The sequence below is a fragment of the Thamnophis sirtalis genome, unplaced genomic scaffold (assembly GCF_051295495.1).
Source record: "Thamnophis sirtalis isolate CommonGarterSnake01/CBP01778 unplaced genomic scaffold, rThaSir2_p1.2 scaffold_4, whole genome shotgun sequence".
Lineage (NCBI taxonomy): Eukaryota > Metazoa > Chordata > Lepidosauria > Squamata > Natricidae > Thamnophis > Thamnophis sirtalis.
Window position 1 is genome coordinate 50,163,850 of NW_028261384.1, and position 21,248 is coordinate 50,185,097.

Below are 21,248 nucleotides of genomic sequence, written 5' to 3' on the forward strand. Positions count from 1 at the left end.
AGGTTTATTTTTAAGCCAAATGGTTTTTCTGCTCCATACAGTTCTTTTATGTGTCTTTGTACCTCTTCTGGATCTTGTGAGAACAACATCATCTGCAAATCTTAAATGATTTAAATAGGCTCCATTGATTTTTATTCCATCTTTTGCCAGTCTAGTTTGCAAAATACTTCTTCAAGGCAGGCTGAGAAAAGGTTAGGAGATATTGCATTTCCTTGGCATATACCTCATTCTACATTGGTTTCTACTTTAAGATCATTAAGGCAAATTGTTGCCATTGTTTTTTTATATTGTTTTTAATAAGTTTAAGCAGTGTCTACTCCTTGTTTGAGCAATGCCTTACTTATTGCTTGCTGGAATACCGAGTCAAACACCTTTTCAAAGTCAATGAAAGTCATTCACAGAGACTTGTACTTGTTGTGCCTTTTATTACTTGAACAACCTGGATGTTATTATAACCACTTCTAATCCCTGCCTGCTCCTTTCGCTGTGCATCATTTAATGTTTTCAGTATCCTTTTTGCTGTTGTTTGTTGAAAGTCTTGTAGATGACTGAAAGAAAGCTTATTGGGCAATAATTCTTTAATCATCTTGGGCATGCACTGGGTATTTTTTCTTCTCTGAGGATTCTCGAGTATACTTTTGCTAGTATCTTGTGTAAATCTTGGCCACCAGCTTTTAGCACTTCAACCGTAACACAGTCATTGCCATTTTATTTTATACCAATTAATACTCCCTCCACTAGGTCCTTCTGCCAACCTAACTGTTGGAAAGCATGTAAAAATGCAAGTAGAAAAATAGGAACCACTTTTGGTGGGAAGGTAACAGCAACCTGTGTGCCTTCGGCGTTCAGTTATGCTGGCTACATGACTACAGAGACATCTTTGGACAGCGCTGGCTCTTTGGCTTTGAAATGGAGATGAGCACCGCCCCCTAGAGTTGGGAACCACTACTGTGTATGTGTGAGGGGAATCTTTACCTTTACCACTAGGTCACTGATAATATAGCTTTATAAATTCTTTCAAAAATTTTTATACTTTCTCAATGGTGAAAATTTATAGATCTTGCGTATACCCTCAGGTCTGTAACCAGAAATTGTTTAGGGTATGTCTCAAAAGGAGGAAACTCAAGGGATTGTCAAATGTAAATAGAAATATCTAAACTTGATATTGGTGGCGCAAGGTGGCGCAGTGGTTAAATGCAGCACTGCAGGCTACTGCTAGATCAGCAGGTCAGCGGTTCAAATCTCACCGGCTCAGGGTTGACTCAGCCTTCCATCCTTCCGAGGTGGGTAAAATGAGGACCCAGATTGTTGGGGGCAATATGCTGACTCTCTGTAAACCGCTTAGAGAGGCCTGAAAGGCCTATGAAGCGGTATATAAGTCTACTGCTATTGCTATTGCTATAAAACTGTTCAATTTACTGTTTACGGTATTTCTTTGTTGAATTAATTATGAATTATTGCTTGCATTTTTTTATTTTTTATCCCCCCCCCAACCTTCAGCTGACTTTTTAAAACAGGAGCTAATTAATTAAAAGCACTTTTCAAAAATGTGTTTGAAAATTCAGTTCAGTGGTAGGTTCTGGATCCCGGTGCAATGGGGCCCGGTGTCCACCACATGAACGCGTGTAGCACACATGTGCATGCACATGTGCCCTTACCTCCTGTGACGCTTTACGAGGCCTCCGCGATGCTCCAGCTGCTCGGCAGAGCATCGCGCAGGTGCTGTATGCTCCATGCACGTGCGTGGAAGCACCAAAGAGCTCAAATACTGGTAAGGAGCTCAGGCGGGTGGCCGGGCCCTCTGGACCACCATACCGGAAGAGTACCCGGTGCTCCCAGCAGGCATCGGTACATGCGTACCGGGGCGTACCAGTTGTAACCCACCACTGATTCAGTTGTATGAAAAGTGTATTGCTGTAGCAATAACTGTATTTCTTGTATGTTGATGAAGATTCTGCCATCTAGGTAGAATTGTCTGGAAGTTGAATCATGGCAACTGAACTTATTTTCTTGTTAGTTTGAAATGCTTTGTTGCTTATCCAAGTAGCTGCTTAAGTTTGATTAGGAAGAATCTGAGCAGGCAGAGAATCATTGGAATGTACCAACTACTAAAATCCTTATGGATTATTAAGTGTGGCCACTCTGGTGAACCTCTCCATTGGTCTTAACTTTCTTGAGTACTGAATAGGGAGAAGTATAAAAAATGGAGGATGGGTTGTGTCTGAGGCTTTCACTTCTATTGAGGGAAGTATATCTCTTGTGCCAGTGATAGGATTCAAAATGTTTTACTACCTGTTCTGTGGGCGTAGCTTGGTGGGCATGGCAGGGAAGGATACTCTAAAATCTCTATTTCCTCTCAATCAGCTGGGACTCAGGAAGCACAGAATAGATGGGAGTGGGGCCAGTCAGAGGTGGTATTTACCGGTTCTCCAAACTACTCAAAATTTCAGCTACCAGGTTTTCTGGTCAGAATCTGCTGAATATCACTTCTATCTTGTGCACTTTGGGGTAAAATTCTTATGACTCAACTATGCAATATATTAAAACCTTCACCAATACTGTGAATCTGCCCTTAATATGGTTAAAAGAATCAAGATGTATGTGTGGCTGAATAAAATCAGCCTGAAAAAAGAACTGGACAATCAGTAGGATTATGCTGAACAAAACCTTTAGAAAAATTTTATTGAACGTTCTAGAATAGAATTTACTTACAGGTAGCTCTGAGACTTTATTCTATATATCTTAACAGCTGCCAACACATGCCTATTGATATTCCAGTTATCAAGATATAAGATAGCATTTGATAGACTTTGGCTTCTGTAGACAAAAGGAATGTGCTAATATTTGAAGAGACCCAGAATATTTAAAAGGATTTCACCCAGTTTATGCTAATGTTAACAAATGATAGCAGAATTTTTTCAAAATACAGTTTCCTCAGTTTTATTTCTTTCTAAGCCATACACAAGATATAGAAATGATGATCTCATCATCTATGTATAGCAGAATTCGAATAGGTCCAATGACTTACAAAAGATGATGGAATTCTGGTCCTAGCAGAACTTGTGTCAATAGATGTATAAAATAATTAAAACAATTGTTGTCAGAGTGCACTGCTTCACCACTTTTGGGATTACTAGGGCCATTCCATGAAGGGCATAATGAAACTGCATGATATCAGAAGCAGCATAACTGCTGGAAGAGAAAGTATGTTTCTGCATAAAAACATCAGATGAATGTCCTAACAGAGTGAATGAAATAAGGACATAAAATAAATGTAGAAGATGGCAAGAGTGAAAAGATGTTACAGAATATCACAGAGGTGAATAGAAATAACCTAATGGGAGTTATAAAAAATGTTTCAAATATTTTCTGTGCTCTATGATGGACATACATATGACTTTTTAAAATAAGTAAAAAAAATGTGCCATTTTGGATGCAAGATAATATGTAATGCATTTAAGAAATGTTTGTTAAAAGAAATGAAAATGGTTGTATTTCTTCCCACTTCATTAATTGAAGCACAGAGGATAAAGTATGTATGTATACATACATACATACAAACACACACACACACAAACAGGACACAAAGAATCCTCCTTTTTTACATACTGTAGAAAGTGTATCACTTACAAAAAACTTTCCTGCATCTCTTCCACAGTCATCAACCATAATTCATATTAACTCAAGTATTTTAACTCATATATCTATACATATTACCATCATCATACCTCCATTTTCATTTGACTACAATTGTTTAAATGTCCTTCATCACAAAATATATCAAGATGTAAAACATAACCACGTACTGGCATTTCATTTGCTATTTCTAAAATCCTACAATAACACTGAATCCTTATGGCCTATTGTAGCTAAGCATCCATAATATTTAATAACAAAGTTTTCTTATCCTCCTTTCCAAATCACTATTTGCAATTTACATCCAGTTTCCTTATGTTGTACACATACATACATACATACATACACACACACACACACACACACACACATTATTGTCATTATCCCTCCTTTATTTGACTGTATCCTGTATCATAACATTTTCCCCCTAATAATCAAAACCTAACTAAATTTAACTTAGTTCTTTTTTATTAGCCTTTATATATAACCAAAAAGATTTCTAATCTTCCTTTCAAATATTCATATTCAATTATTACCTATCATAATGATACATATGTATATATTATTATCATTAATCGTTATTTATTTGACTATATCTATTGTCACTAAATTTCACTAAGTTTAACTAGTTTTAAATTATGCACTTCCATCTATCAACCTGCATCTTTCCAGTACCAAAACAGTCTCATGTCTTCTGCCATTTGTGATATCAGTCCTCTAATCATCTCCTTAATCAAATTTGTATGGACTCCTCTTAGCAACTCATTGCTTATTAAGTCTCTCATGTAATTTCGATGCCCTTCTTCTGTTTCCTTAATCAGCTTATCTTTAATTATCAGTGGTATTATCAATGATGTTGCTGATAAAATATCTCTCTTTAAATCCATAAATTCTTTTTTATTAGCAATAGCAGTAGACTTATATACCGCTTCATAGGGCTTTAAGCCCTCTCTAAGCAGTTTACAGAGAGTCAGCATATTGCCCCCAACAACAATCCGGGTCCTCATTTTACCCACCTCAGAAGGATGGAAGGCTGAGTCAACCCTGAGCCGGTGAGATTTGAACCACTGAACTGCTGATCTAGCAGTCAGCTGAAGTAGCCTGCAGTGCTGCATTTAACCACCGCGCCACCTCGGCTTTTGTTTTTTCTTCTGTATTTTGCCCTCTGGGATAAATTTCCCCTCCATTTAATTCCTCTTTCAGTGTTCCACTCTTTCCTTTTCCAGACACAAACCAATCACCATAGATATCAGCGGATTTAATTTCTTTATGGTCATTTTTCTCTTCGGTTTTTAGGACTCTAACCTCCACTTTTTCCATTTGATAAACATCTCCAATTTCTTCATCATGTTTTACTGTTAGATGCTCTAGGTTTTCCAACTTCTTTTCCATTCTCTCAAATATATTTGATAATTTCTGAATGTCTAACAATACCTTTTGCAGGCTCAATTTTTTTTTTCTGCTGTTAAAGTTGTGAACTCCAGCTGACAAACACATCTGCCCTGGCTTGAAAGATTTTTACAAGATTAAGCATAAATTCACAATAAGGTCTTATTTTCACTTTTCTCTGGTTAAAGATATACTTCAAAGGAACATCTGTATGCTTTTCTTCTTGTCACTCTCTATAAACAAACAGTGAGACCTTGAAGTGCCAAGCCAGAATAATCAGAGAGGAAAGTAAGAGTGTTTTGTTTCCAATACACAAACTCCAGCCTCTGAGTAGCAGTGTTTTTCTTTCCCTCTTTTACAATTTTCTTTGTTTCCTTTTGTATCTTTTTTATATTCCAAGTTAACAAAAAGTCAAATTCTTGAATGAGTTAGAGAAGAAAAGGGGAAAAAACACCCACAGTAGTGAAGGAGAATTTTAGTCCATAGGTTACAAAGAATAATAAAAAAAAAATAGAAGAAGAAAACTTAATCCCTTCGGTTTAAAAGGCTTGCATAAATTCCATCCATGAACATAGCATTTAAAAAGTAAGATAACCCCCTGTCCAAAACTATTCAAAGCTTAATTCTGCCGCTTATTTCCTCTCTTCTCAAATTTAAATTAACTAAGTTTTTTATAGGCAGTCTCTTTTAAAATGGTAAAAATTCCTCACCAGCTGGAAACACTTTTTCTTTCTGTATCCTTCCGTTTTGAAGCCGCCCAGACTTTATCAGCTAATGGTTGGATTTTTTGTTGCCAGCTTGAAGAACTTCTCTTGGATCCATCAGGGACTTTGAGATGTCCCTGAGATCAGCAAGACGTATTCTTCCTGTTCACCATCTCTGTGGGATAGTTTATGTCCGATTGGACCACTCAGCAGCAAAAATATCGGCTGCAGTCTTGGGGCATCGAGACTGCACGTCCGTATTGTTGCGACGTTGGCTCCTCCATCAAATTTGATGCTTCTGAACTGGGCATGAGATGAGAATCTGGCATGAGATTTTTGCATGCTGTCTTCACATATTACCATTCATGTTGTGTGTCTCTATGAGTCTTTCTTTTTGGACTCACAGAATTACTTTATCTGGAAAAAGTTTCATATGAGCAGGGAGTTTTTGCGGGTTCCAGGCTTTATGTTGCATGATTTTTTATCTGTAAAACAGCTGATGTTTAAGAAAAAGAGGCTGCTTCTAATCATATCTTTTTTGAATCTGGTTTTTAGGCTAGTTTAAAGATAAAAATATGCTAGTTGTTTTGGCTAAGGATCTGCAGTGAATTGAATATATGTTTCTGTTTTTATGATATCTTGGTAGCTTTCCATGACATTGACTATAGTAATGTTCACGATTATGTCCCCAAATGGGAAAGAAGGACACCAGTTTGTTATAGCTGTAATCCAGAGATAGGCAGCTTTATGATATCCATATGCTCTAGATTACATCATTAATGATATAGGTTTGAGGAACTGCAATTCAAAAAATCTGGAGGTCAACTCCTATTTTAGTCATTTTCTACATAATTTAAAAAATAATAGCAGCAGATTCTCCTTTAGCCTATGCGCGTGCTGGACAGCTGAGTTCCGCCTTTTTTAAAGCCATTTTCCCCCTCCCCAGGCTCCAGAGGATTTATAGGAGCCTGGGGAGGGGAAAAACAGCCCCCCTCTCCAGAGGCTTCAGGAGCTTCCCTGAAGCCTCTGGAGTGCAAAAACCCAGCCCTACGGGCAAACCAGAAAGAACAGACCTCTAGTTTGCTCGTAGGGCCGGTTTAAGGCCTCCGGAGCCTTCAGGGGCCTTCTGGAGGCTTCTCTGAAGGCTCTGGAGGATGAAAAATGACCCAACGGACAAACCAGAAGTCACCGGGGGGGGAAGCTGTTTTCACCCTCCTTCCTCCTATAAAGCCTCTGGAGCCTGGGGAGGGTGTGAAAAAAACATGAAAAAATGGGGGGGCCACAGCTGTCATGTGAGCATTCACACTGGGGGGTCACGCATTGCATTATGGGCATGGCACACCCATGCACGACCCACTGCACTTCCCCCCCATTATGGCATGCGAGCCAAAAAAGGTTTGCCATTGCTCGCCTATGCTATTCTTCATCAAGTCATTTGATGAATACATACATACATACATACATACATACATACATACATACATACATACATACATACATACAGGGAATCAGTAAGGGTATGGCTAGCTGATGAGAGCTAAATAGCTTGAAATAGATCTATACTAGTCTTCCTTTATTTATTTATCAGCTCAAATACAACACAAATGTAACAAAGGCAACAGCAAAAATATTGGCTTTGTGTGTGTGTGTGTGTGTGTGTGTGTGTGTTATATTTGTGCTGATAAATAAATAAAGGGAGACTACTATAGATCTATTTCAAGCTATTTAGCTCTCATCAGCTAGCCATACCCTTGCTGGGAATCGAACCTGTGCGCTATTGCCTCTTAGGCAGATGTGTTAACCATTGAGCTACAGAGCTCGACTCCTTATCAGCCAGGCCAGGGTGAAAGGTATATATTTAAAGTCATATTCTTTATATATTCTTTAAATATATATATAGAATATAGAATCATATCACAAGAAAATAAGATCTACTGTGGCTTTCAATTACATGACAGTTCTGTAAACTTTATAAATATTTAACTGTATTTTGATTTTTATTACTTGTCTGTATCAAATTATCTTTGCAGATTTGTTGGCCCAGAATTTTTTACATAATGTCTAAGCAGAGATGATCATGTGAAAGAGACAATTAACATTGTTATATTTTTTAAATTTCATGATGACCTAAAAATTAGATTAATATTATATTAGCTAAGTCTCTTTTTCAAACATTCCAGATGGGACTTTTGTTTGTTTTGGTTAAGGTGGTTTCTTACAAGGCATGTTAGAAATAGCACGCATAGAACAGATTATTTTTATTGATTCAAAGTTATTAGTTAAATTTAACATACATTGTTCAATATACAGCAATTTGCCCTGAATTTTATTTAATGTATCATGGGCTATTGATAACTAATTCTTCTATTAGTCTCCCTCTCATTATTACACATAACCATAGTACAATGAAACATGTTTATATACTCATAGTTGTTTATTCATCTTGACATGCCATATATACCATGTTATTATTTCCATATTGTAAACAGCTATATAACCAAAACACTGGACATAATATGTTACTTGTCTTGCATATTTAAAAATATAATTATAATCTACACCTTATGATCCAGACTGGTAAATTGATAAATTAGTAAAATAAAATTGATATTTTATACATTAATCTGCCTGTAATGAGAAACCTGAGGAGCTGAAATTGATGAAATTAATTTTAATTCACATCATTTCTGTCAGAAGAACACATACTGTTTGGTTCACCTGTGTGTTAAAAGTTTCCTGTAATACTTCCCATCATATGTTTATTGCATTTAGAATGAAGCCTGTTTTATCTAGAAAGAAAGAAAAAAGCATTTCTTGACATTCTTCTTAAAACTCAGGATTTTCTTCATATTCTTTCTTAATTAATGATTTTTTGTTCCATAATAGTGTTATTTTAAAACATTTGATGTGTTCATAATCATTTGAGAGTAGTAAGCACTAAAGAGGGCAAATCATGTCTCATAAGGGATTGATCAAGAATTTTATGACCTTGTTTTATTTTTTGTTCATGTTTTGTTTGTTTGTCAGTACATATTTTAGTAGTGTTTTACTACATAGCTTTCATGTGCTTTCTTCAGGACACTAAGAAACCCAATTCGATTATGCAGTTTAGGGGATGCTGCATGGATAGCCTTGGTATTACTCTATAAGATGACTTTCTGAATCTCTATTTATTACCTTCTAGGGGAAGACCTGATCTGTTCAGCTGTGAATTTATATATTTAGTTTATTGCTATTAAATATATTGACATCATAGTTATAAAATTGCATTGTTATATATTTCAAAATATCACTTGTTATATTATGATAGATTGATTCATAATCTGATTCAAACATAATACTGTATATTGTGAGGATTTCTCCACAAATAGCAAGGTTTAATATTTGACTTAAGTATTATTGTAATCTACTTTAATTAAGTCAAACAATCGTCTATGATTTACTTTGCCTCTTGAAAATGTCATAAAAGTAACAAGTGGATTATATTTATTAATTTGACATACATGAGAAGAAAATTCATCCAACTATCAAACATTGCTGAAAAAAAATCAATGAATGTTTAAAACAAGTGTAATATGTAGCATATCTAAGGATACTCTTGATATTTGCTCAAATTAAAAACTGAAAAATTAACGTAATTTTATAGTGTGTATTTAAAGTGCACATTGCATTTGACAATTCCAAAACAGATTTTTTCTGTATTGTGTTAGGGCTGAAATTAATTGATTTCCATAATATTCTTGTTAAAAATATTTTTCTGTATTGTTCCATCTATAAAGTGTATTAGCACTTAGCTGACAATAAAATTTGGAAACTAATTATAGCACGTAGATTTGATAACAATTAGAATAATGATGTTGCAAAAATAATAACATCTGAAGGGCAGTGAAGAAGATACATTCATGCCAGTATACAAGGAGTGCTTATTTAGTATTGCAGAGACAAAACTGGCCTACAGGAGTGTGTGTGTCTGTGTCTGTGTCTGTGTCTGTGTGTGTGTGTGTGTGTGTGTGTGTGTGTGTCTCACAGGCAAAGTGGATAATAAAAATATCTGGTTATGGCTAAAGTAGAGACAGAGGAGCTAATTCTGGCTGAACAACACCAAACCTTAAAAACAAAAGCATAGAATTGACAACAACAGACAGTAAGGTGCCACCTCTACAAAGAAGCTGAACGACCAGGAGACCACTTGGTTAATACTTGGCCACAAGAACTCACAGACTGGCCACAAGATCACACAGACGGATTACAGACAACAGCATGACAAAGTAGCAACAATTGGAATTGTATTGGAAGATCTGCAGGAAACACCATTTTCCTGCAAGCAAGAATTGTTGGACTATAAAAACAGAGAAAATCATAGAACATGAAGAAGCTAAATTGCTTTTTAGAATTTAAACAGATAGGCATCTGCCACATTCTCCAGACTTAACAACTGTTGATAAGAAAGACAAAAAACTAGTCTGGATAATGGACATGGCAGGAACCTGGAGACAGCAGAATAGAAAAGAGAATAACTGGAAAATAAAAAATATAAAGATCTGCCAATAGAACCACAATAGAAGGACCGGTATATAAGTACTATTTCTTCAACACTCTTGCAACTTAGAATGGTTTCCAAACAAATGGTCATTAACCAAGAACTACATGTATTAGTTTTTGCTAATTTTTGTTTGGCCCAAACACTAACCCATAAAATATCTTAGTTTTTTAACATAGTAATGTATGGTTTGCAACTCATCCACAGATCACAAGCTTGCCTATAAATATGTTTCTTCATTGGTGAAATTGTTATTAAAAGCATTTGCAGTGTTGTTTAAAGGACTAAATCTATTTTGAATTATAACATTTATTATAGGATTTATATTCACCTGTAAGATAATATATAAAGTTGACCTCTTTCCTTTTCTTAAAAAGGTTTATATTTGTGTCTCTTGTGACATAACGTAGCTGAAAAAGGTCTAAGAGGACTGTTTCTTTTATTTTAGCAACAAGAACAAGACCCCACAAATCTTTACATCTCAAACTTGCCCATGTCCATGGATGAGCAAGAGTTGGAGAATATGCTTAAACCTTTCGGACATGTCATTTCCACCAGAATATTAAGAGATGCAAATGGCATCAGTAGAGGAGTTGGATTTGCCAGGTAAAAAGCTGATTTTTTATTAGCGTACTGGAATTTATTTACTTTTCTCTTTAGATTTATTTATTTTTGCGTAGCAAGACTATATTTGCTATTGTTGAAAGGGTTTGCAGTCATACAACATGCAAAATAATTCAAGTAACTAAAAGAAATTTATCTAAATGTATGAATACATCTTTTCCAGAAAATTGAAAAATCACTTCTTGAGAATAAAGTTTATTTTATTTAGTCAAATAATAGTAAAATAACTGGGTGTAATTAAATAGCAATTTAGTTTCAACATGAAGAGAAATAAATGTCATTCTTTCTGAAAATGTGTATATGATTATGCTAGCTATTTCTTAATTTAAGATTGAAAAAAGTAGATAGGAAAAATGAATGTAAAATATAATGAATAAGTAATTCAATAACACTTATAAATTTTGCCAATTGAAATGGGGTTTTCCAGGATCATAGTTGTCAGCCATTCAGTCGTGCTTGGCCTTTGGCCATGCTATGGATCAGCACTCTCCATGCCCCTCTGTCTCACACCACCTCATTCAGATCCACCATGGTCATACCAGTGTTATCTTTTATAGCACCTAGCCAGTGGGTGCTAGGTGGCCTCTTTTCCTTTTTTCACAGATCACTCCCAGCTTGACTAATTTTTTTTTTTAATGAGTCCGTTTTCATGACATGACCAAAGTATGACAGTCTCTATTTGGCAATCTTGGCTTCAAGTGATATTTTTGGTGAGGTTCATTCTAGGACTTCTTTGTTATTTTTGCAGACCACGGTATACATGATAGTTACTTCCAGCATCAGTTCGAAGGCATCCACCCTTCTCCTATCTGCCTTTTTCACAATCCAAGTTTCACAGCCATTAATAGCAATTGGAAAAATTATTGTGTTAACTAATCTACATTTGGTTGTGAGGCCGATGTCTTTACTCTTCCAGAAGTTATTCATGCCAGACATTGCACTTCTTCCAAGTGCTATATGCACTTCTGATCTCAGAGTTACATTCACAATTTCAGTCAATTTTCGAGGATTTCCTCTACATTTCCAGGGTACAAAAATTTTTAAGATATAAAAAAATAATTAGGGGTAACACTCACAATTATAACAATCTGAGTGGCAGTTGTATATTTTGTGGGTTAGAAGTGTTATATGCTGACATTCCCAATACATCTTTTAAGTAAACCCTGGGGAATACAACTAAATTTAATGCAAAATAAATAAGAGTGAGATATATCACAATTAAAGCACATTAGTAATAAAACATATATAAAATCAGCTTTGAAAATAATGGCATATTAGCTTCCTTTCTTTTTGTTGGTATCCTTTCTTCAAAGTTGGCATTCAGAGGCAATATCAAGATTCATAAAAAATCTATTTTAAAATTAGTAAAGATGAGATAGTCTGGTTTAAAAAAATGTTCTGTACAACTTAGTACGACAGCATTAGATTAGGTAAATTGTAATGAATAAATACATCCAGCTTCTCTCCAATCATTTGCTAGTTCTTCCTTCTAAATTTGTTACATATGGAACTCAGTTTATTATTCCACACATATGTGTTAGTTTTCCTTACAACATTTCTGAAATGTTCCACAATTTTCTTTAGTTTTGATTCAGGTAAATTTAGATTTAATTTTATGATTTTTGCAACTATCTTGAGATTCAAGAATAATTCTAAAAAGAAGAAATAAGAATCAATTGAAAATCAACATCAAAAGCACTACCAGTCAGACATTTTGTTTGTATGAATTCTGCCTTTACCTTCGTTACAAAATAAAAATCACCCTGGATTTAAAAAATATTTTTTTAAAAACACCACATGGTAAGAAATATTTGATGTGGAGGGAAAGTTGACAGCTAATTCATTCATCTGTTTGTATGAAGCAGAATATTTACTTCTTTATGGGTAATGTGAGCTTCCCCTATGCTAATAAGGTGGCATAAGTTAATAGGCAATGCAACTTCATCTTTCTTCCTTGATATAAAACAAACAAACAGAAAATGTTGAGATAACATTGTCTGCATTCAAATAAATGAAGAATGAAGTGCTCTTCTTCTTTTTATACAATTTAAGTTGCCTTACTAAAAATTTGCTAGCGAGAGATCTGGATCTAGAACATTAACTTGCATTTGGAAGCCAGGTTTTTCAACTGAAATCCATTTAACAGAATCTGGAGAAGAGAGAAGATGACATATTATAATTTTCATAGAGAGTTTTTCTGTATTCACATTAAGATTGAGGGCAAGCAATGCTGGAGATTTTTCTTCAAGATGTCTTTTTACACTGTATAATATAACTATGTATCACATTCCAATGGATATACTGTTTTTCTTCAGAGAGGAACTAGCTTTATCAGTCAAATAGTTAGGATAATTTTCCTTCTGTTTGTAGCAACAAAAAGAACAAAAGCCTCATTCAAATCTTCAAAAATCACAATGTTGACTATATGATTGCATGTCACCAACGTAATTCAAATAGCAAAAGATTCCTTGTTCCCCAGGTGTGTGTTGTGTATGATTATCTGCAAGAAAAGAAGATTTAACTCTGTAGTACAGTTGAATACATGCTTGTCTGCAAAAGTCAAAAGTAAAGAATTGATTTTTTTTTCTTTTCCTCATGTCATATATCTTAAATTAACCTCCACAAAGGCATTTTTTAGTAAACTCATATGGAAAACAGAAGAAAATGAAGGGAAATTCTGGCAATCATGCATTCACCAATTTTATTGCTACTGGATACACAATTTTACTAGTTATCCTGAAAGAGATACTAAATCAAACATTGTTTATTTTTATGATATCTCTTTACCTGTTCAGAAATAGTAGATTTTAAAAAGATTTGTAAAAAAATTTTTGGGAAATTACAATAATAAAAATAATAAAAAAATAATGAGAGTACAATAAAAAATTATGTGAATCACACAGTGATTAAAATAAATTTAGGGAAGAAATTATAGAAGACAAAAATAATCTACTGTTACAACATTACTGCTGTTGGATTTACTATTAAATCTTTTTTAAATAGATAATAAATATAAATAAATATATAGAAATATTGGTTCTTCTTCATCTTCTTTTTTTTGCATATGGTGACATAACAAAAATTAATAAAGAAAACATATCTTGAATCCATTCTTTAACAACTAAAATAGTGGGTTTCCTTCCTTCCAGTTAGGTCTAGTGTTTAAGGGACAGTCTGGAAAGCAGGAGACAAAACAGCGTACAAGGGGGAGGTTCAAAAACCATGCATGTGGGCAGACGTTGGGGGTGTGGGCTCTCAAGAGCCTCACATGACCCCTGTCTGACAAACCAATTCTGAGATCCATTTGGATCAGAAACCACTCCCCAGAGGGGCGCAAAGCGGACAGTATCTCATCAGACCCAGGGGGAGGCAACAGAGCCCTCGCAGGTTTGAGATTTGTCTTTTGAATTGGAGTTAGAGTGACAGTCTATAATATGGCTGACAAGATGCTGACTTTTTGTCAAAGCAAAAGAAACAAGAGGGTATGGAAGAGATGAAAGGCAGGTAATAAAATTTATCGAAGAAGAAGAAGAAGAAGAAGAAGAAGAAGAAGAAGAAGAAGAAGAAGAAGAAGAAGAAGAAGAAGAAGAAGAAAAGAAGCACTTCTTCTTACTGATAACTGATAACCTAACTTTGACTGTGCGTGAAGTTTTAATTAACCAACTGCCATAAATCAAAACTTGGAAAGTAGAAGGCAAAGAGGAGTACCCGAATATAACTCATTGCAGTTTTATTCTAAGTAATATATTGTGAGCAGCTACAAGAGACTAGACCCTGTAAGGGAAAGAATAATAACAGAATAATAACAGAATCAAAAAACTGGGAAATACAAAGGTTTTTTTGTTTTGTTTTGCTTTCTTCTTCTGCCTCCTTTTTTTCACTTGGCAAAAGATTAAGATGGCCCCAGCTTCTTGAATTTAAGATGGACCAGAATCTAGAAGTAAGATTTGTATAACTAACTGCAATTTTGGAGCTGGACATTAAGGTAGAATAAAAGACTAAGATGACCCTATCTTTTTTCCCCACAGCAATTGAAGCAGATAAACTTAAAGTGGAACAGAACTCTGAAATAAGAACTGCATAACTGTATAATTAACTATAACTTTGGAACTGGACATCATGAAAAACTGGGAATTTGAAGAACTATGTGAAATTATTAAAAATATGCATAGATCAGTAAAATCAAGCCTAATTAGAATTCTTAATCCAGAGAAGCAGATAGCTAAAAAGAACTCAAAGAAGAAGGGGGGGCAAGACATTGAAGGGGTAGAAGTGTAGGGAAATAAAAAGCAGACAAAAAACTGCTTTTGTCCCAGCAATGGTGTAGGGAAAATTGTGAAAAGGGGAGGTGTCCCGACAAAAGGAGGAAAAAAAGTAGACAAAAGTGGTTTTGGAGGCTGTTACAGGCATAAGGAAAATTGAAGCAGGACATTATGCTCCAACAAAGAGAAATGTAAAATATTCTTTTGATAGTGACCTGGGGAAATTTGAAGGGAGTGGATGTGTCAAAATAAAGAAAAGGGAGAAGATAGGAATAGAGAAGTGGAACAAAAGACTTACTAGGAAAAACAGATAACTAGAAACTACTATATGGGAAAATATACAATTAAGATAGCAATAGCAATAGCAGTTAGACATATACCGCTTCATAGGGCTTTCAGCCCTCTCTAAGCGGTTTACAGAGTCAGCATATTGCCCCCAACAATCTGGGTCAAGATAAGGGCTTTATTCCTAAATATGATAATAAATGGAGTTGCTAACTGGTTGAATATGATAATAGAAAGATAGCTAAATAAAAATTAAAATATATGGAATATAGATAAATATGAAACTATGGGAAGCTTGTAAAGCAGAGGTTTGTGATTCACCTTTTTAACATGATAATTAAATTGAGTTGCGAATTGAGTGAATATGACAATAGAAGGACAACTAAGCATGGGTCAAAATTTATGAAACATGGACATATATAGAACCTTTAACATGACAAAGTGATATGTTTACCGCTTGTTATTTTATATAATACATTAAGGGAAGTATAATGAATACTGAACAGTGAAGATTGACATCTAGAGATAACTAAGGGTAATCTAATTCAAGGTATAGAAAAATGAAGAGGGAATATGAAATATACCTACAATGGGAAACTATTGTGACAAAAATACAGAATCACAAATTGGGGCATGTAAGGATGTATAACTATATAAAGATAATGATGAGACTATCTGGGAATTGTAACCAGGTCTACATCTTGACTAAAATTAGGTGGGGGGGGGTTTTAAAAGCATAATGACTATATGTGTATTCTTTTCTGTTATACCCTTTTTTTTGCTAAAAAGGAGGAGAAAAATTAAATATGTATAAATATCATCAACATAAAATGGAGCTTGCTCAGAAGCTGAAATACACCAAGTAAATAAGATGGTGGGAAGTAGAGGAGAAAGGTAAGGGAAGAATAGAGGGATAGGAGAGAGGGCAAGGGGGGGGGAAGAGGAGGAAAGAAATGAGGAGTGGTAAGGGGAGCAAGGAGAAGGAGAGAGGAAGGGGAAGTTGAGAAGGGAAGGATGAGAGGGAAGAAAGGAGGTATGGAGGGGGAGGAGAGAGGGATTAGAAAGTAATAGAAAAAGTACAAATATGGTATATGGAGAGCAGAAGAGCCAATAATTGGTTTATTGGAGTTGTTGCTAAGATGAATTGATGTAAACATTTAATAATACAATATGATGCTGGTTATGTAATACTATACATGTGATTATATGTTATGAAAATGAAAAAATAAAAAACTTTATAATAAAAAAAACATGCACATGGTGCCTAAAAACCAACCTGCACCTGAACATCAGCAAGACCAAGGAGATGGTGTTGGACTTCCAGAGGAAGAAAGAGGCACCTGCCCCACTTTACATTGAGGGTGGCTATGTAGAGAGAGTCTCCTCCTTTAAATTTCTGGGAGTCCATCTCAGCAAAGACCTTACTTGGAAAAAAAAAACATGACTCAGCTGACCAGGAAGGCCTAACAGAGACTCCATTTTCTTAAAGTCTTGTGTAAAAACAGATGGAACAACAACTGTTGACCTCCTTTTACCAGTCCATAATAGAAAGTATTATTGCATCATGGATAGAAAAACCACGAATAGAAAAACATTACAGAAGGTGGTGAGCACATCACAATACATTGTGGACTGTCTCCTGATACCACTAGATGAGATCGCTAGGGCTTGCTGTCTTAGAAGAGTGAGGAAGAGTGAGGAAAATCCTCAGGGATGATTCACACCCATACTATTTACCTTCCTCCCATCGGGAAGCAGATATAGAAGCATAGCCAGCTGTACAACAGGCAGAAGAACAGTTTCTATCCATGGACTGTCAGACTCCTGAATGCGAAATAACATCATAATTACATAGTACAATGGACTTGTAGGGCAAGATTTTCTGTCTTCATTGTGAGTTGTATTGTATTTGGGGGAGGGGTGTGCACTGAGGGAACTCAACCAATCTCATTGTTCATATGTTGTGCACTGACAAATAAATAATTCAATTCAATCTTTAGAAGACTGTGTGTTCAAGTCCTGCCTTAGCCATGAATGCCAGCCACTCTCTTTCAGCCAACTCACCTCAGAGGGTGGTTGATGTGGGAAAATAGGAGGAGGAAAGTGTGTTGGATATGTTCGCTCCCTTGAATTATTTGAAAAATATTTATAAATAAATAGATAAAATTTTTATATACGAAAGAGTGTGTGTGTGTGTGTGTGTGTGTGTTTTCTGACACTCCGACCTGTGAATCACCCAGACACAGGCTTGGGTGTTTGCCACTCTTTAATCACAGAGTTATCGACTCCTTTGGCTGAAGGCCCAGACAAGACTCACATGCAAGAATAGTTAGCAGCAATCCAAAATCTAACAGGCATGGATACAAGACAGACAGAGTTTTCCAATACTGTTTCAAATGGTTGTGTCCTCCAAATGTCCTCTCCCAACTTCTCCACTTATGTACTCTCTTGGGAGGGGCCAAGCCACAACCACCTGGGCTTAATTATCATCTCTGAGTTTGCCTCTGGAGCTGCTGCTTCTGTTTCTCCGCCCTCCTTAATCTTGCGTCAGGGACAAACTGCCTTCAATCCTCCCCACTGCTCCATATATATATATATGGCTTGGCGGTCATGTGACCGGGTGGGCATGGCCAAGTTGGAAAACATGGTGAAACTCACTTAACAATACTCTTGCTTAGCAACCAAAAATTTGGGCTCAATTGTGATCATAAGTTTCCTTCCTTCCTTCCTTCCTTCCTTCCTTCCTTCCTTCCTTCCTTCCTTCCTTCCTTCCTTCCTTCCTTCCTTCCTGTGTCCCCCTCACCCACTTATTTTCTTTGTTTCTCTTCATTCCTTCTTTCTTCTCTCTCTCCAACTTTCTCTCTCTCTCTCTCTCTCTCTCTCTCTCTCTCTCTCTCTCTCTTACACACACACACCACATTTCCCTCATGTCTGCCACTGACAGCTCTCAAAGAGAAGGAAGAACTCCTGCCTTGGGAAGTAGTTGAACTAGATTACCTCCATGTTCACTTGTATCCTTCTATGTTCTCTGTCCCATTTAATCACAAACAGCCCCATTCACTTTAAAGTTGGTTGCAAACTTCACTCACCCTGTGTGCACCCTGATCCCACCCAAGGACCACCATTGCTCACTACCACTCAGGCTGGACGCCGGGCACACAGAGGGGGCATGGTGGCAGCAACAGCAGCCGAGTGGCAGCAGTGCTTTGGTGGGCATTGAGGGAAGGACGGAATGAAGGAGGCTGCAGGCTCATTTGCTCCCAGCTACGCGACCTCCTTTCGTTCTCTGCTGCCCGAACGAGTGAATGAGGCAGATGGAGAATGAAAGGAGATTGCGTAGCTGAGGCAAATGAGCCTGCAGCCTCCTTCCTTCACAGTTCACATGTTTGGCAATGGGGAAGGCTTTCTCACACATCTTCAGAGAAAGAAAGAAGGCGTGCGAGAAAGCCCCTCCCCACTGCCTCTCAGAGGCGGGCAATTGGTTAGACAGCCAATCAGTGAGCAGCAGGCGGGGAAAGCATGGTGCGGATGGTCTGGGAAAGCGAGGGGGGACAGGTGGAAGGGAGCATTCCAGTACTGTCCCACCAGACGAACAGATTCTAAAAGGTACAGTAATTTGATGAACCCCTTCTGGTGTACTGGTGTGAACTGAGAGCAACCCACCCCTGATGTATGCCTATGTATATGAACAATATATGGAAATATGTGCATACATACATTCATGCTAAATGGCAACAAATCCACTTGAATTCATCCAAAAGACTTCTACCCCATCAGTGGAGATGGGGATTCTAAAATATTGTCTGGCAGTTTATGACTCTCCAAAGAAACATGGTGGAATTCATGAAATGTTAACAACGTCATTACTTGATCTCACATGAAAATAAAAGCAGTCTTGTAAGAAAACCCAGATTTGATGCCTGCTAAGATGAACTAATTCTACTTTATTGCAAGGTTACATTAATATTGCAATTATAGCTGAAAATGCATTTCTCTTCCATCTCCTTTATAGGTCAAAAAACCCTAGAAAGAGTCCCTTCTGAAATGATGGCGACACCCACATTCTGTGGGTTAAACTGTCTCTTATATTATCCCACAATCACATTATTACTTAATTATGGCTCTTCTTCAAGTCTCTTAATGTCATTTCTACATACAAAATTTTACAAATCCACAGCTCTTTAAAACATTATATCAATATTTAGTAAGAATGGAATAACTTGACAGATGTGAATCTTCTATTTTAAAGATTTGGTATTAAGTCCTATGTAAACAAAGTATACAGTATGTATTGCCAATTGTCAGTGTGTAAGAAATTATGAACTGGGATAGCCATAATAACAAGTCAGCCAATGGGAACTATTTGGTGACTAAGAAACAGGATCTGTTGTGAGCCATGTGAGACAGCTCGAAGCCTGGGGGTAGCTTGTCTTAACTGGTCTGTACATATATAAGAGTAGCTTCTGTGATTCTCCTGCTTATGTGACTTCTAGTTCTGATCCTTGCTTCTATATCTTATGCTTGTATTTGCTACCACATTGCAAGAGCTGCATGAGTATTGGATACATGCATCATGCCTCATATTATTGTATTTAAACAAGTTTCTTCTATAAATGAACCCTGGTCAATTATTTACTTGTGTGCTGGATTGCTGCAAACTCTGACACCAATGAATTGCTATTGGGTCCTGATATTTGAGACCCATTAATTCTAAAACTTGAGAAGTGGACCTATTCAAATGATGCCTTCTTTTCCCACTGTAATTCTTTTCCACATTAAATGCACAAAATATACAGCAGTTTTTTCATCTGGTATCATCTGCATTGACTTAGTTGGTTTTATTTAGAATTCACTATATGCACCCAATATATTAAAATGAAATTGTTGTTCAGTAATAATGACCAGCATTACTTCTTTTTCTTCTTCAGAATGGAATCTACTGAAAAATGTGAAGTTATAATTCAACATTTTAATGGAAAATACCTGAAAACACCACCAGGTGTGCCAGGTAAGCATTGTCTTCCACTGTTCATTCAATCAAACAGCAATAAAAGGAGGAAATTTTGGAATTGCAAGGTCCTAAAGAATACATTTCTATTTCCATATATAGTTAGGAGTTATTGCTTGTTTTATCCATAGCTCAAAAAAAGTTGTCACATGTTTAATTTAGCAATTTGCATACATTCCTATTCCTCACATAAAGTATTGATCATTCAAGTATTTAATAACTGATGTGAATTTTATGAATTTACATTTATTAGGCATGTATTTTCTATATATAAATTAAACTGAGGTAAACTGTTATATAGAACAGACATTTATTGGTTGCCAAACCTGAAGGCATTCTCAAAATGTTTTGATTTTAAAAATTAAACCAAAAACTGGAATAACTTTTATATATAATTTATTAGTTCAAACATTGAATGTTTAATACAATTGTAATTAATAGTGACATGCAAAAAAAAGTTATAGCATCAATACAAAATAATTAATTATTTTTCAGTGGAAAAAATAGACTTACTTTTTTAATGTAATTATACATAATATTTAGATCTCTTTCCTTTCTTTTTTCTGCTGATTAGTTTTCTTTTTGCTTTTTGTCACTTTTAGTTTATGTTAAATCAAAATACTTGTACAATATTAGCTGATACTAGTTTATTGTATTCAGACCTGCCTCCTGAATACTTAATTTGTTTTGATGTAGCTTATGTTTTTTTTTAAATTTGATTTAATATGCAGAAAAAAGGGGGCAAGGAAAGATGTACAAGAAAAACATTTAAGGAAGAGGAAAAAAAGGCAAAAATGTAT

The 21,248-nt window shown here is 35.8% G+C and overlaps 1 protein-coding gene across 2 annotated transcripts in view; it reads left to right on the top strand.

The window, feature by feature from the left end:
* Positions 1-21,248, top strand: part of RBMS3 (RNA binding motif single stranded interacting protein 3) — a 463,288-nt gene that overhangs the window by 315,841 nt on the left and 126,199 nt on the right. For both annotated transcript variants that reach the window (XM_087712894.1, XM_087712895.1), the window contains exons 5-6: positions 10,718-10,875; positions 20,369-20,448. In XM_087712894.1, the coding sequence (XP_087569020.1) occupies positions 10,718-10,875; positions 20,369-20,448 (238 nt within the window). The remainder of the gene's footprint in view (positions 1-10,717; positions 10,876-20,368; positions 20,449-21,248) is intronic.